At 36.6% G+C, this 16,340-nt stretch overlaps 5 protein-coding genes across 6 annotated transcripts; 4 read left to right on the top strand and 1 right to left on the bottom strand.

Annotated features, from left to right (window-relative positions):
- Positions 1-1,088: 1,088 nt before the first annotated feature.
- LOC138140391 (protein shifted-like) lies at positions 1,089-3,417 on the bottom strand. Its single transcript, XM_069061402.1, has 7 exons — positions 3,224-3,417; positions 2,705-2,862; positions 2,264-2,650; positions 2,005-2,205; positions 1,671-1,766; positions 1,412-1,618; positions 1,089-1,374 (listed from the first exon to the last, which is right to left on the bottom strand). Exons 2-7 carry the CDS (start codon positions 2,859-2,861, stop codon positions 1,361-1,363), a joined length of 1,062 nt encoding a protein of 353 aa, XP_068917503.1. The 5' UTR covers position 2,862; positions 3,224-3,417; the 3' UTR covers positions 1,089-1,360.
- A 440-nt stretch (positions 3,418-3,857) lies between these two features.
- On the top strand, positions 3,858-7,671 carry LOC138140390 (lymphoid-specific helicase-like). Of its 2 annotated transcripts, XM_069061401.1 has the most exons (11): positions 3,863-4,053; positions 4,402-4,762; positions 5,037-5,074; positions 5,127-5,209; positions 5,266-5,669; positions 5,755-5,914; positions 6,141-6,371; positions 6,424-6,792; positions 6,847-7,083; positions 7,133-7,292; positions 7,349-7,671. In XM_069061401.1, the coding sequence occupies exons 2-11, from the start codon at positions 4,632-4,634 to the stop codon at positions 7,546-7,548; spliced, it is 2,013 nt and encodes a 670-aa protein (XP_068917502.1). In that variant the 5' UTR covers positions 3,863-4,053; positions 4,402-4,631; the 3' UTR covers positions 7,549-7,671. The 2 variants fall into 2 exon arrangements, with proteins under 2 accessions (XP_068917501.1, XP_068917502.1); XM_069061400.1 differs by having other exon boundaries at positions 3,858-4,762.
- A 1,616-nt stretch (positions 7,672-9,287) lies between these two features.
- Positions 9,288-9,673, top strand: Polr3K (RNA polymerase III subunit K). Its single transcript, XM_069061410.1, has 2 exons — positions 9,288-9,428; positions 9,488-9,673. Exons 1-2 carry the CDS (start codon positions 9,288-9,290, stop codon positions 9,671-9,673), a joined length of 327 nt encoding a protein of 108 aa, XP_068917511.1.
- A 9-nt stretch (positions 9,674-9,682) lies between these two features.
- On the top strand, positions 9,683-10,381 carry Tcs1 (Threonyl-carbamoyl synthesis 1). The gene has a single exon (XM_069061409.1). The coding sequence runs from the start codon at positions 9,683-9,685 to the stop codon at positions 10,379-10,381; it is 699 nt and encodes a 232-aa protein (XP_068917510.1).
- Positions 10,374-16,303, top strand: Plekhm1 (Pleckstrin homology and RUN domain containing M1). The gene is made up of 7 exons (XM_069061407.1): positions 10,374-10,694; positions 10,745-11,599; positions 11,653-11,822; positions 15,298-15,466; positions 15,638-15,820; positions 15,871-16,041; positions 16,091-16,303. Exons 1-7 carry the CDS (start codon positions 10,374-10,376, stop codon positions 16,208-16,210), a joined length of 1,989 nt encoding a protein of 662 aa, XP_068917508.1. The 3' UTR covers positions 16,211-16,303.
- Positions 16,304-16,340: the final 37 nt, after the last annotated feature.

Consider the following 16,340-nt stretch of genomic DNA (forward strand, 5'->3'; position numbering starts at 1 on the left):
TAAGGGTTGGGTTTGCATTAATGCCTCTCTGTTGCTGTATTGAGCAAAAAAATTCTGGGATTTCTATAGATGTTTATTATAAATAAACAGTTTAAAAATAACTACAAAATAACCAAAGAACATTGGCGGCCGCACATGCGCAGAAAAAACTTCCCTTTACTGGAGACTGTCGTTTCTGGTTCAAGTAATATTAATTGATTTTAATCACATTACATAATGTTAAAAACTGCAGTGACAACATCAAACGAAAAAACTCATCGAAATCATAGAAGTCATTGCCAGGAGAAGTATTTACAAAAAGAATCTGACCACACTGTTGCCAACCCTAGTTACATGGTATTTATTAAGTACTAATTAGTAATTACATATCATAACAAAATTATATAAGATTTGGGGATGGGACTGTTTCGGCCCCGTCCGTCGACAGCCACTTCAACGCATTTCATCCCCATACCGCCCCCATCATCCCCAGTCGACGTGGTTGTTGTTGAGATCGAGGTTGATCCAGTTTCGGCTTCATCAACGGCCACTTTTCAACTCATTCCTTTTCCACACTCCCACCTTCTCTAGTTGAGAGACGGCGGCATCCGAGGCGTGAAATGGATTTCCTCGTGACCTAAAAAACTGCGACAGCGTTCCTTGAAAAACTACTATTTTAAATAATTTCAGGTAACACATCACGGAGATAGAAGCATGGCCGCGGTTGAAGGGGCCGTTAACCCTCTCGGGGGTTAACGGCTACGTCCCTCCCCCCCCAAAAAACGCAACGTTCATGTTCGTTGTTTTTGATGTGAATGTTGATTTTCTTTATTTTATTGTTGTTGTTTTAACTTTGTTACATTGCTACGTTCTGGCCCGGTCTCTTTCGGGGTTAACAAGTACGTTTTCGATACAATGACCATTGTTACATAAGAAAAAAAAATGAATGAAAACACGGATGAAAACTTTTTTTGACAAAATGTTTTTGCACTTTCTTTATCTAGTGACTAATATAAACTATATTTTGTACGATCAACACCAAGAAGCTATTAAAAGATTATTTTCGGTAAAGGGTAGAGGCAAAGGTCGTGGAAACATAACAAATAAAATAAAGCGATTTAGCAGATTTTATTAAAATAGTCAGAATTACAAAAATATTCATATTCTATATCACAAGCGACTGTCGTACAAAGTTTATAATTACAACATAAAAAGCTTACATTAATATAAAAAAACATAAAATACAAACTTTACACAATAGTTTTAGTATAACAATGTGATTAAGGAATTTAGACTGTACAATAAATTTTGGCTGTTGTTACAAAAAATTTGGCAAAGTTATCAATACGTCCCAGTTACCTCCAAAACCTTTACATTGTCACTAGAAAAAAAACTCTATAAAAACTTAAAAAAATCTCTTGAGCAAACTTACTGTGATGGCAAAGCCTGCCATACCACCCAGGGTCGCAGACACAAGTGTTATCAACACAAGTGCCATGCTTACAAGCTAATTTGCAGTTGCTTCTGTGTGGTTTCGCCTTGCCGATCTCACAGTGATCACCTCTAAATCCTTGAGGGCATCGACATTTGTTTATGCCGCGACATTTCCCGCCGTTCAAGCAAGGAATTATGCATTTCGCTAAAAGTTAAAATGACAGATGCGACTCGATTTTAAATTACGTTGTACGTACAATATTCGCAGTGGGGACCGTAGTAACCTTTAGAGCATTCGCAAGTGTCTTTTTGCACGCATTTTCCACCGTTCAAGCATTTCTCACCGCAAATACCTGTAAAAAGTCTCACGTAACTATGACACGTTAAAGAGCGGTGAAAATAGTGGCTGCAGCATTAACGTGTTGTGCGTTTTGTGTTTCAAATAAAAAAATCCAAATCAATTATTTAATTGCTGGCAGTTAACAAACCATGATTACCAACTTAACAGTATGCAAATACCCATCCCTTTTTAGATTTTGTTGATTATTACATGTTTTGGCACGTTTTAATGAATTTTTTTAGTATAATTACCTCCTTCGCAATGCCTCCCTTGAAACCCTGGCGGGCAGCTGCAAATTCCAGGCGAAGTACAGTTACCTCCATTCATACACTGAGGATAACACAGGGCAGTTTGGCAGTACTGCCCCATGTAGCCTTCAGAGCATTGACATATTTTTTCGTGATTACACCATCCTTGATTCGCGCATTTTTTATCGCATTCGGGGTCAGGATCTATAATATTATGTAGGCATCTTTAGAAAGTGAACGTTTAAATTTTGGATTTTATTACTTCTTTGTGAACACTCTTTGCGCAATTTGAGACGCAAAGGCGTCCCGTTTAAAGGTTTCCCTTTTCTGCTTTCGATCAGAAGCCCTATTCCAAAGGGCGCAACACCTGAACTGTTCCCTAAACACGGTAATAAAATACTAAATTCTTTTGGCCTTTTTGGCACTCTTCCTTTTGTTTTAATTGATATCACTGGAGCTTCTAAAATACTCTCATCAAATGACTGTAAACGATCAAAATTATAATAATACTTCTTCATCCCCGCCTTCCAAGTAAAATTAACATAACTAACTTCAGAAGGTATGACTGGCAAATATTTTTCAAAATTTGGATCTAAAATGTACGGCAAAACGTTGCCGTTTACGATGGCGTAAATTTCCATCGACATACCTAAATAATGTTTAAATTGATAACTGATTTTACACTACCATTAAATTAACATACCACTGAACATTTTTACTTGTTTTTCATCTATCCACAAGGCTAGATCTCCATTATTTCTGGGGTCATTTTTTGGATCATTTCGGGATGAAGCTGGGTTTACAGTCAGTAGGAAAGCAAAAAGCAACAATTTCAACATTGCAATTATCTTCAGCAACATTCTACAACAAAAATACCACTTAATAAGTTTATTTTAAATTTCACCAATGACATTGACAAAATTCATGTATTAATAGAAAGCAAAAGTAACACAAAATTGCAACGGAAATTTAATCACATTTATTAATAACGTGGATTATAAATAAAATAAAAATTACCATCAAGAATGTAAGCTTCATTCCTCCTGAGTGCCAAAAAATTAGCACAAGTTTTAATGGCTTGCAGAAAGCTACATTAAAGCAAATTGCGTCTCGATTCCTATAAATGAAAGCGCTTTTAAGCCTTTATTTACATTTCTACCAGTACCAAGTCTATCCCATAGCCGAAGCATAACTATAAATAGAACGTAAAACGGAAACTTACCTATTCCAAGATGACCAAATGTAATCCCAGATTATTGAGAAATGTTAGATCTTTGAAAACTTAAGCGGATTACTTAACCAATCATTCAACATCAAGGTTTGTTGGATTTCTGATAATCCTCGGAGTCGGAAAATACGATGTAAATAGAACAAATGTCACTCCCTTGCATATAAACATCCGTCACATCCGCAAATCCTAGCGCCATCTGGTGAAATAAATACGAAATACGAATATAAACGTGAAGAAATTTTCGTGGAATAAAATGTTCAACATTTTTCAATACGTATTTAATTAAAAATTGTGTTGTATTATTTTATCATTGTTTTTCATTATTATTTTTTACATTAGTGCTATATAACATTTCAGTTAATAATATATTAAAAACAATTGCACAATAACTTTTTTAATTGTAATTTGACGTTTCACTTTATTTTACTTATTATTACCTCATTCATTATCTCATTTTGTGTGTTTCTCTGAATTATTTTTTTCTAAAACCAAAAAATTACTTTTAAATTGTATACATTATAAAGAAGTACCTGCTCTCATCTTATGATGCATTTATAAATGAGTTTTTTTCTAATTACATATTTAAAAAATGGGTAACATGTTGTTTTTAACATCAGCTATATTATTTAGGTAAATAAATTAATTAAACGACTGCTTAATATGATAATAATAAAACTTTGTTGAGTTGTTACCGAACTAGGGTTTTACGATTTTAAATATTGGTCACTACAGATTCACCAAATTTCTGGCGGGAAGTCGGCACTTCGGCAGCAAAACAAATGGTGCACCATGACCGTACAAGTTGTCCGATGTGGTCTGATGTAAGTCATAACGCACGTAATGCGATGTGCCTTGAAATACTTTTTTAATAGTGTGATCTAGTTACCGAATGCGATTGTTTTATGTTTCTAATTGTGTGCGTCCTTTTTGTTGGAAGTGAAAAACGTTTCTTCAGTTGAATGTTTTGGTGTTAGTTATTAATCGCTTGCTTATTAACAAAAAAATGAGTGCGAGATTGAAGGAAAATCGTAATAGAAATTCAAATTTATTATCGCCTGCCCAGAAATATGAGAAAAAACAACTGCCGTTGTGTAATGTAACTTTTGATAATGATAACCTACAGTCTCCTAAAACTACATTAAAAAAATTCAATGAAGACATTGGTACAGATGACCAGCCTGTAGGTCTAAGAAGTAGTAAGAAAAGAAAGCATGTCAGTAAGAATGAAGAGCAAGATCTGGAATTAGGTGTTAAGAAACAAAAATTTGGTAATCACGAAGAAGAGGATGTTCAGAAAAATCAGTTTGTGACTGGAACACAAGAGATTAAGGAAGATAAAGATCATGAAAATGATTTATTTGATACTCAAGGTTCCCCTGAAAGCACGAAGAGTCAAAAAATGAAAGTACAAAATGAGGAAGAAGTTTTAATGAGGCAAGATGTACAAAAGAAGACTTTACAACGTTTTGTTAACATTGGTACAAAATATTCAGAGTTTCTTGAAAGAAAAATTTCTGCAGGAGTACCTAGGTATGCATCAGAGTTTATACTGCGTGTTCAAATAAATTCGCAATTAGAGTAGGCTGTGAATTAATTATAAAGTTGGTAACATGCAATTTTTAAAGCAGCACAGCAGTGACCTTGGACAGCACAGTATGTATACACGATTGTGATCGTCTACCAACTGTTAATAGACAAAATACCTATGTAAATCACAGCCTACTCTAATTCCCAATTTTTTTGAAGGGACAGTATTATGTAGAGTATGTCAGTATGGCGTTTCATATTTTTTCAAATATTTTAGCGGAAGTAGCACCTCTGTAGATACATCGGAAACACGAGGTACACCCAAAATAAGTAATAATAAATTTTATCTAACGTAAAAGTATTGCAGACCGTGAAGATATTACAAAAATGTTAAATTACTTTGAGGGTAAGTTGCGACCGTATCAAACTGAGGGAGTAATCTGGCTAACTGTAAGCACACCAGCTTCGCGAGCGCGACAAACATCAATCACAATATGCTATTTTAGGTTCTTTTTGAGAACTGTATTAACGGCATCTTAGCAGACGAAATGGGTCTCGGGAAGACAATTCAAATTATCGCTCTTTTCGCTCATTTGTACGAAAGAAGAGTGGCCGGTCCATTTTTAATCGTGGCTCCGTTATCGACTCTTGGAAATTGGGAAGCCGAATTTAAAAGATTCGCCCCAAAAATTCCAGTCGTACGATTTCAAGGCAGCGAATTAGAAAGGAAAATGCAAATCAAACAAATTCAGGGAAAATTTACAATTGACGGTCGTGTCGTTAAACCGGTCGTTATTTGCACGTACCAGGTACCTCTGATCGAAGAAAATTTCCTGTCAAGGTATACTTGGCAATACATTGTCGTAGATGAGGGCCACAGAATTAAAAATCCCGAGTCGAGACTCTCACGGTAATTTTTTTATGAAGTACATATAATTTTGTTGCATCAGTTATTATAAAAAATTGTTGATTTGATTTGTCTCTTGCATTTTCAGTGAATTGCGTAGTTTAAAATCTGTAAATCGAACGCTTTTAACTGGGACTCCTTTACAAAATGACATTCGAGAATTGTGGGCTTTGTTTAATTTCCTGATGCCCGAATTGTTCAGAGATATTGAAGGTTTTTCTTCGTTACTCGAACTAGAGGATATGAAGGTATTAATGCAGTTTGACACCATCAAAGGGCCCGATTTCAAGTCATGGTCGCAAATAGGTGGTGCAGCGCAAATGTGTAGCTATCTTTGTCCTACACATTAATTACCAATATGCGTCATCTTTCTCTCTTGCGCTGTTACCATGACAACAAGTACGACCGTCGCAAGTCAACTTGAAATCGGCCTCTAAATACACAATTAAGATACTAATCGAAATTTTTACACAGGATACAAATAAATTACTGGAGAATGAAGCTGAGAATAAAATCATTTCTACAATCCACAAGGTGTTGGCTCCCTTTACGTTAAGAAGAGAGAAAAAATTCGTATTGAAAGATTTAGTTCCAAAAAAAGAAATCACCGTGTACTGTCCCTTGAGTGAAATGCAAAAATATATTTACAGAGCAATTCTGCAGAAGGATTATGATAAATTAAGAATGGGCCGTCCTGCAGAAGAAGTAATTTAATTTTTCATAGTTTTGTCAGTCGTAACTTTTTTTTTTTTTTTAGGAAAGTTCGGAAGGGAGACGTTGCAGAAACAAAAAAGTTGAGTACAATGAGTCGGTCATTTTTGGTGACGGTGAATCTGAAATGAAAACAAGAAAACTGTTAAGAAAATCGACTAAAACGAATAAATTCTGTAGCAACGAAAATGTGCCGTTTGATTGTCCAGATTGTCCGTATATATGTCGCATAACCATGCAGAACACGGTGATGATGTTGAAAAAGGCCGTAAACCATCCTTACCTCATTTGGACACCCATCGACCCCAACGCTAAATCTAGACAAATGTTCGTGAGCGAAGATTTGATCAAACATAGCGGAAAACTTCTAGTGCTGGAGGCGTTGTTGCCCAAATTAAAAAAGATGGGCCATAAAGTACAAAAGTGTCATCGTGAAAGAGCAAATTTTACTCCAACTGTACAATTCTAGGTTTTGATATTTAGCACGATGGTGATGTTCATGGATATGATCGAAGAGATGCTTTTGTTGAGAAAGTACGAATTCAGAAGACTGGATGGTTCCGTGGATTATACCTCCAGAAACAACTCCATCGGCGACTTCATGAATGACGATAAAATTTTCCTGTTTTTGCTGTCCACGAGAGCAGGAGGATTAGGTTTAAATTTGACGGCAGCCGATACAGTCATCTTTATGGATCGCGATTGGGTAAAAACACATCACAGGAAACAAGATTTTCATTAATTGTGTTTTTTAGAATCCTATGGCTGATCTGCAAGCTCAGGATAGATGCCACAGAATTGGGCAAACGAAGCCCGTCGTGATTTACAGTCTCATAACTAAAGGTACTATTGACGAGATAATCGAGGCGCGTGGTGAAATGAAAAAACGTTTAGGGAAAATTGTGATACAAGAAGGTTGGTTCGTTTGTTTTTTTTGTTGTACAAAATGGAGTGTTAATGAATTTTGTTAGGTAAATTTAAAACCCTGAGTAAGAATTTCGACGATGACGAATTGAAGGAACTGGAAGATCTGTTGAAGAGCGAAGAAACATCGATTAAGATTCGTGCAAACGGACTCATTTTTACCAATAATGAACTTAATAAAATCTTGGACAGGAGTGATCTAATTCAACAAATGAAAGAAAACCAAGATAAACACGACCAAAATTAGGATTTTAAATTATTACCCGTTTTTTTTTTAACTTTTTTGTTTTGTTTCTTACGTTTCCGTTAATTTTTTAGTTTCAATGTTACCTGCCGTTTTTTAATTCTTCAATAAAATTGATAAAATGTACGGAATTATATTAATCAACCATCCCAATCAATAATATTATTTAAAGAAGGGGGGAGGGGGGTACTTCATCGAGGGACGTTTTCACAACCCAAGAGAAATCCACCAAAAGATCAGGTCAATTTTGGACGCGATAACTTTGATCTTACCGACATCTTTATATGTTTTTTTTTCCTGGTTTTGAATGTCAAAAAATGGCGTAAAGAATTTGTTGATTGTGCGCGCGCACGAAGTGGTCAAGGTGACCCCCATCAGCAAGAAGCTATCAACGACAACTTATGAATTGTCTCTGAAGCTATGTTAGTTTTGTTAATTCGTTAACATCTTAGTTTTTGGTATATTCAATAAACACATTTCACAGATCGTACATCCTTCATTACCCCAACATTTCACATACCACTCTACTTACTAACTTCCCTTTAATTTTTGCAATCTTTTGGTAATTGTTCACTTTAACTACTTCTGGAATTTTCGCGTTTTTTCTGGATAGACAGCCTCAGGGCGTCCTCCTAAATCGTGTCCCACCATTCAAACCTTGTGCAAATGCCTTTTTTTTTCTCTTGTTGTTTTTCAAGGTCGCGCCAAGTCTTAGTATAACTAAAGGGTAAGGAAAATTTTCATTTGCACAAGGTTTGACTGGTGGGAAACGATGTAGGAGGACGTCCTGAGGCTGTCTCGCCAGAAAAAACGCGAAAATTCCAGAAGTAATACCCGTTCACTTTGTATTGACCGTCAGTGGTGCAAATCGCACACACTTGGCATTAACTTTCATATGAGTTGTCATAGTAACAGGTCAGTCATTTGCACCACTGACGTTCAATACAAAGTGAACAGGTTTTAGTTAAAGTGAACAATTACCGTCTGTTTTACAATTTTAATAAAATAGTTTTTGCTTTAACACCACAAAAAATTTGTGCTCGTACTCTACACTGCGCACAAAAAGTTAGAGATATTAGAGTTTTTGTTGACGCTGACGCTGCACTCACCGGGATACTGTTTTTGTCTTCAAGAACAATCTACAGACTACGTTTTAATTATGTTCATGGTGTTTGTTTTTCTCAATTTCATGAAATAATTCTTTTACTTGATCTAGCAACATCCCTAACTTTTTGTGCGTAGTGTAATTCGTTAAGGACAGTGCGCTTCTTCGCTGCTCTGCCTAGAATAGTAGTCCATAATTTTTATGTCGATGATATTTACAAAAAAATTGTATACATGACTTGAGTTTCATTTTTCATATGCAATTTTGATGAGGTTTCCATAATAGAGCTAAAAATTTATCAATTTTATGAGAATTTAGCAATTGTTCTCAAGGTCACACGGAATTCTTCACTTTGGACAAACTTAATAAATTACTGGAAAATCGCATTTTTCCAAATTTAAATCAATCTGCGTCGTACCTACGTACTTATTGTTAATGCAAGAAAATCGTGTAAAATTGTTTAAAACTAAATAAGAGAATATAAGTTAAATACGCATGCTCGACAAAACTACGGTGCCATTGTTTTCGTTTGACACTTGACAGCTGACAGTGACATGCTGACATGTGAATTTTTTTTTTGGTTTTCAACTTCAACGTGATTTGGAGAAATTCGTCACACTGACTCGTAATTGTGGTCATGATTGTGTTTTGCCCATTTTGTGGTAATTTGCTGTTTGCTCAAGAATCCTGCGGGAAAATAAATTTTTCTTGTAGAATTTGTCCTGTCTCGTTCCCCATTAAACGTAAAATTTCTCACCGTACCTATTACCAAGTGAAGGTAAGCAGTTTTTGAACGAAACATTGACCCGTCTTTGTACAACATTTGCATAATTTTAGTCAGTAGACGACGTTTTGGGTGGCGAAGATGCTTGGAAACACTGTGACATGACAGCGGAAACATGTCCAAAATGTAGTTATCCGAGAGCGTATTTTCTCCAAGTTCAAACGAGATCTGCCGACGAACCGATGACAAACTTCTATCGATGTTGCAATCCCGAGTGTGCACACAACTGGAGAGAATAAGTTCCACAAATGCGTTTGTTTAAACCTTTGTTGAGATTATTAGAAAATAGGGTTTCTATGGCATTACACGTTCCCATTGGGGACCAAAACGCTGAATTTCTCGCAGTTGATTTACTGAAATCGGGTGGTGTGATCGCCATACCAACGGACACGGTATACGGACTAGCTTGCGACGCAACAAATATTACGTCGGTAAATAGATTGTATACAGTTAAGTGCAGAAACGAAGAAAAACCTGTCGCGATTTGTCTGGGCAACGTAAGTGAAATAAACGCGTGGGCCAAAGTTGAACATTTACCAAAAGGTTTACTTGAAACTCTTCTGCCAGGCCCTGTAACTTTAATCTTAACTTGTGCAAACAAGCTTGATAAATCTCTTAGCTTCCACGGCAAAGTCGGAATTAGAATCCCGGATTATCGTTTTATTCGCGCTGTAACGAAAAAATTGGGCCGTCCTTTAGCCCTGACCAGTGCAAATTTAAGCGATCGCCCTAGTTCTCTGACCGTTTACGAATTTAAAGACTTGTGGGGTAAAATAGGCGCGGTGTTCGATGGTGGGAATCTGGGAGATGACGATTTGAAACGGCGCGCTTCAACAGTTGTTGATTTGTCCCAAGGGGGAATTTTTACAATCGTTCGACAAGGTGTAGCGGCAACGAAGACAATAGCGATTCTGCACGAATTCGGTTTAATTAACAATCATGAATAAGCTGTTTAAAAGTATGCAATCGTCGAACAGTAACAAAGACAATTTGATTAAGAAGTCGATAACAACGCAGTTATCGAGTAGTGTAAAAGCGATCCAGTATTGTGGAATAGACGAAAGTGAATTGAATAAGGTCGAAGACGTCACCGAGGCTTCCAACACGTTATGTATGACCATCGAAGCGATTTTTCTTCACGGACTTAAAGACTCGCTGAGCAGGAGATTCAAGCGCGCCATTGCAGATGTCGATGAGCGACCGGAGCCCAGTTTTTGGGCCCCCTTGTTGGTCATATCTCACAGACAAATCATCGATCAAGTAATTTCAGTCAAACAATTGAATTCGCGACGTTAATTTGTCCCTTCTAGATCACCCATCTTTCTCAAATAACGACGGAAGTGGGCCAGTGCCGCGCATGGATCCGACTGGCCCTCAACGACTGTCTTCTGTCGTCGTATTTGATGACGATGAAACGGGATCTCGGCGCCCTCAAGGCTTTCTATCGTCCCACGGCTTACGTCAGAGACAGCGAACTTCTAGACGTGGCCCAGCGACTCATCGAAGGCGTCGAAGCTTTCAAAAGCTTCACGTTGCCGTGCAATTCGAGCCTGTTAAACACGTGGCAACTGCCTAGTCTCTACATGGCCGGAATCTGGGCGCCGACGTTGAAAGCTTGTCCGGTAGCACCTTGCGACGACGTCGCCCAGATGGTCGAAGAAGTGAAAAGCATTCCAGAAACCAATTCGGAAACGTGTTCGTTGAGCTCGGCGATGTCCATCACGTCCTTGAACTCAGGGTTGAGGCAAATGGTGGCGCTGAACGAAGACGAAGCTTTGAAGATCATTTTGGCGAAGCATAAAGACAGTAAAAATAATATCCAGAAAAGTGAAGAAAATTTAAAAGCTTCGTTGACGGAGAGCGAGGGAAAGAGCACGGATTCTGATAATGTAAATTATAATTTGGGGAATTCTTTGAATAGGAGGACGGGGTGGTCGTTTGACGAAAGTCAGCAAGTCGAGGAGACTGTTGAGGAATCGGCTATCGAAGAAACGCCCTCCGTTAGGAAAGTCGAGCCGAAATCTATGGAAGGAAGTTTTAATGCGTTGATCGAAAGCTACAACATGTTGAGTGGGGCTTATATAAAAACCCCCGATTTGAGGGAAGTTTGGCAGAAATTTGAGGATCGTAACGTTGTCGTTGAAGACACTACAGATAATAATAATGTAAGGTGCGGATTTCGTACGTTGTTAACAGTCTAATGTTTGCCTCATTTCAGATTGAACAACCGGATACTTTTAATGATAATGTTAATGTTTTCTTGGCCAAAAATGATTCAGCGTCATTGGCAGTACAGATTAGTAAGATTAGCAAAGAGCGCGGATTGGACAGGCAAAGTTACGAGTGTGCGGGATGCAGACAATCCTTGGGAGTTACAGTAAAGCCGAGGTAATTAGCAGACCCAAGAACTGATAAAATGATGCAAAATGTGTTCAAAAAGAATACCAAAATTATTAAAAAAGAGTAATTTGTTTTGCAGTAAAACTCATTTATTTTTTGTTGGGTTGGTAACATGCACGATATTGTAAATTCAAAAAACTCATGGACTGTCAAAATTAAATTTTAACTAAAATGCTTGTTTTGACTGTACTTGGGTATAAACATTTTTCGCTAGAGTGTACCCACGTCAAAATCTAGTTACAAAATATATTTTTCGTGCCGCCGGCGGGAATTTGGTAAATTACAGATCTCGAAATCGTCCAGAAACACATGCATTGCCGGCCTAGTCCGGCTAAAAGTAGGGATTTTGAGTTGTCATCGGTTTCGGTTGGCATTTGTTATCAGAATTCTATCAAACGTCAATGTTTGTTCTGTGGATGGCTCGTTAAAAATGTTTTTCTATTTATAACAACGTACAAACTACAAAGAAGCAATATTTAACTAAAATTAATTAATTAAAATTACGTTTCGAGCCACTTCTTGAATATGGGCTGGTGTATTTATTACAACAAATGTTTCAGGAAAATGTCAAAAACAAAACAAATTAATTAAATTTAATAAATGTCAGGAAACAAGAGCGATGTTGATTTTAAAATTTAAATGTTTAAATGTAAGTGTTGCCAACACAAAAAAAGTCCCGAATACCAATTATTAAAACAAGTGCTTTAACTTCCATTTAACAAAAATCCGCAGAAGTCGGCACGAAAAATTTTGTGTATCACACCTCCAGAAACTGTTTTGCGAGCATTCGTACTTACAATACTCGTCTATCGACTCGTATTGCAAACCGTACTCATGCTCGCAAACGTGCAGTTTCTGGCCTTGTGATACAAATAACTATAGGTTATGTGTTCCTTTTTAATTATTGAACTAAAAAGGTTTTGAATTTGAACACTTGAAGCGAAATGCAGAAACTAAAAGAACTGGAGCACTTTCATAAAGTTTATAAAAAACACAAAGAAAAACAGAAGGTGACAAACAACAAACTGAAAACGGATAACAAACTAACAACCAAAATTGAAAATCGCTTCCTATACCTTATCTGGGTCAGATTCCGCTGAAGATATATTGTGGGTGGAACATCTTTAATATCCACATAGTTAAACAGTCAGCTTTAATTAGGTTTTCATTTTCATAATGCAAGATGCTGTTTTTCCACATAGTTGGGATAAAATCAGAAACGTTTTTTGTTGAAGGTATGGCTTTATATAATAATTTTAATAGAACCACTCTTTGTTCGTTTTGAACTTTCCATTTTAACCTTTTTACAAAACATATTTAAATAATTTTGCAATTTATTTGACAATGTCAATTTAAACAAGTGAATAGTTTGAAAAATCAAAAAATCATAGATACCGACCGGGCAATATACAAAATAAATAGTGATTTAACCAACCTAACAACTGCAATTTTGATTTTGATAGTGCAGATGTTTTTTTGAATGAAGTTTATATAAGAACTGGTACGCGCACTTCCCTATACTTCTCTAATAAATAAGCGTGTCAAGAAAGCACCCCAGGTGTTAGCTTCAAAAGTTACTACTAGATGGCGCTGTATGTACGAGGGACTGTGAGTTTTGAATAAGGAAATATCCATATTTACAAGTTTTATATTGCCACAAAGCACACACTTTTTCATTTTTATCAAAAATCAAAATTGTCTAATATTTGAAACTGAAATTTAACGTACAAAGTTCAACAGTGACAGTCCCCGAAACAGACACTGACATCTAGGGGCCCCTAAATTTGGCTCTCAAAATGGCGGTGAGTGGGTATACCAGTCTTCTTTCTATCATGGTAACAATGTTAATAGCACGACCTTCTGTATAATAACCGGCCTGTTCATTTCATTAAAAAAGCATTGCGAAACTGTTTCCGAGAAAGAGCCAATTTTCGTCGATGAGGGCGCCACACTACGGGCGCTTCTAAAGAATAAAAATACGGAAAAATATGTTCAGACATGATTTTAGAGTTAAGATTGAGTACAGTAAGTTCATATTTTCTTTCTAAAACAATACCGAATAGAATTGTATTTTTGATGTTAAATTCGAATGTCATTTGAACGAGAAAAACTCTCGGTGACAAAAACTTAACATGAATAATATCCCCAAAAAGCGCCCGTACACTAGCGCTCTGCGGGGATCACTCAAATTACACTTTTGAACAGGCCGGTTATAATATGTACAGCAGGTCGTGGTCAACAGTAAAAAGAGAGGTGGCTATGGAAAACAAAAAAAAGACGATATTTTTGCGACAAAACAGTTAAAGCGGTAGTTTATTGAATAGTTTACGGTCGCGAAAACGACTTTTATTTATTTCACGTTTAACGCAACAAAAATTCATGACATTTCTGTCAGAGGTGTAGAGCTGTGCTAATGTTGAATAAAAAAAATTCAACAAACATTAAGAATTCCCTTCGGTTATTAATATTTGTTGAAAATTGTTGTGTGAACATAAAGTTATGTGACGTTTTTCGGAAAATCGCTGGCAGAGGTCGATTTTATTTCAAAAAATGCCATCATGTAACGTGCAACTTGTTTAAATGACGTCATTGGTTTTTGCGTAATGACGTCATCACCAATTTTTTTAAATGACAACCTCCACTTTTTTCTTTTTCTGATAGACGTTCCTACTACCCAAAGCACACATGAAAAAAATGATACCTTACATAAGATTTTTTTTGGGAAAATGACAAATTTTATTTTATTTTTAATGTAAAAATTTTAATTGACAACAAACACCGAAGGTTAACAATAAAATTTAATACCTGTTACCACCGGCCCTCTGGAGCGGTCGAACTCTCGAATCCATCTTCTGGGCCGGTGTCGATTAGCGAAGCGATGCCTCTCCACGAGTGAACGAAACTGAACGAATTTCGGCCGGCGTGGGCTATTTATAGTAAAATTGGGACCAATGGAGCCCACTCATTGGCCGGCCAATGAGAGCAGAGTGCGCAGAACAAAAACCGGACGCAACGGCGTCCGGGTGACATAATTATGTTACAAAATCACTTGCGTGATTTTATTCTCTTTGCAATTTTTTACTCCACCATTAAAAACACAGAGTAAACATCTCGGTGACCAGTTTACTGAATTTGTGAAACGTTTATAGGTTATGACGCCAGGAATGACATCACATCACAAAACAAGTAAACTGTTTTGTCGCGAAAAATCGTCTAAAATTTCTGCAAAACGATTTTGACACATTTTCAAAATGGCGATTGTACACAGATTTGTTTTTTAAGTCCAGCAAAACCTCTCTTCATCAATTCATTACACGCATATTTTCAGAAGTTTCGTTTTTTCGTCCCTTTCATTTTTGTTGGTAATATGTTTTATACAAATGTCAGATTCAGAACTTTGTATCGTAATAATTCTTTGTTTCGTAAAAGAATCGTGTTAAAAGGTATGTTTTAAATCTTTCAGAGTTTGTGCCTTCACTGCCGAGTACTTTTGTCCCTCTTGTATGAGTTCAGAAGATATTCCAATCCCTGCTCGTATCATCCACAACTGGGACTTCAAACCGTACCCAGTATCGCAAAAAGCCTTCAATTACATAAACGAAATTAAAGACCATCCAACCATAGACTTCAAAGTAAGTTCAAGTTTCATTTAAAATAAAAAAAAAAAGAGTTTAAACTAAACGTGTGAAGATTTGGTTATAACTTTCGCAGCGTAGTGTTTTGTATCCGTTTGGTTTTAAGTTGTTAACACTGGAGTTGATGTAACTTACCTTCCTACTAATTTGAATTTTTATCTTCTAAAGGTTTCAAATCCCTACGTCTACGGAATAGTCGAGGAGATGGCGCAACTGCAAATTCTCAGAAACCAGTTGAACTTTTTGAGGGCTTATCTGTATACTTGCAGAGAACCGATCATCGAGCAATTACAGAAACAAATGTGGCCGCGCGAATACATGTACGAACATGTTCACCAGTATTCTATATCTGTAATGATTAGCATAAGTTGTTGTGTGCTTTTCTGATCGTTACGTTGTAGGATTTGTCGGAAATATCTGACGGGACTTTAGCGCAACATTTGCAATCTGTCGTTAATTTCGGTAAAGAACATGTAGTGGGTTGTTGGCTTTGTAGCCAGAAGGGTTTTGTCTGTGAAGTTTGCAACAAACCCAAAGCGTTGTTTCCATTTGATGTAGAACATATATATCGCGTAAGTTTTAAATAGTAGCGCCTTTTCTATTCTTAACTTATTATTGCAGTGTGATGTTTGTAACGCAGTGTATCATAAAGGTTGCCTTAACTCGTCTAAACCTTGTCCAAAATGTAAAAGAAGGAAGGAGAGAGAAGATTTGCCTCTTCTTGGTGCTACCGTCGAATGACTCCAAGTTTTTCGTTTTCGTTCTGTAATTACTGACTTATTATGAATGACGTGTATCAAATTTTTAACGAATATAGTTAATTTTCCATGGAAAGTTTGTTTTGAGACGACAATCTTTTGGAAAATAAATC

Source organism: Tenebrio molitor, chromosome X (genome assembly GCF_963966145.1).
Source record: "Tenebrio molitor chromosome X, icTenMoli1.1, whole genome shotgun sequence".
Taxonomy (NCBI): Eukaryota; Metazoa; Arthropoda; class Insecta; order Coleoptera; family Tenebrionidae; genus Tenebrio; species Tenebrio molitor.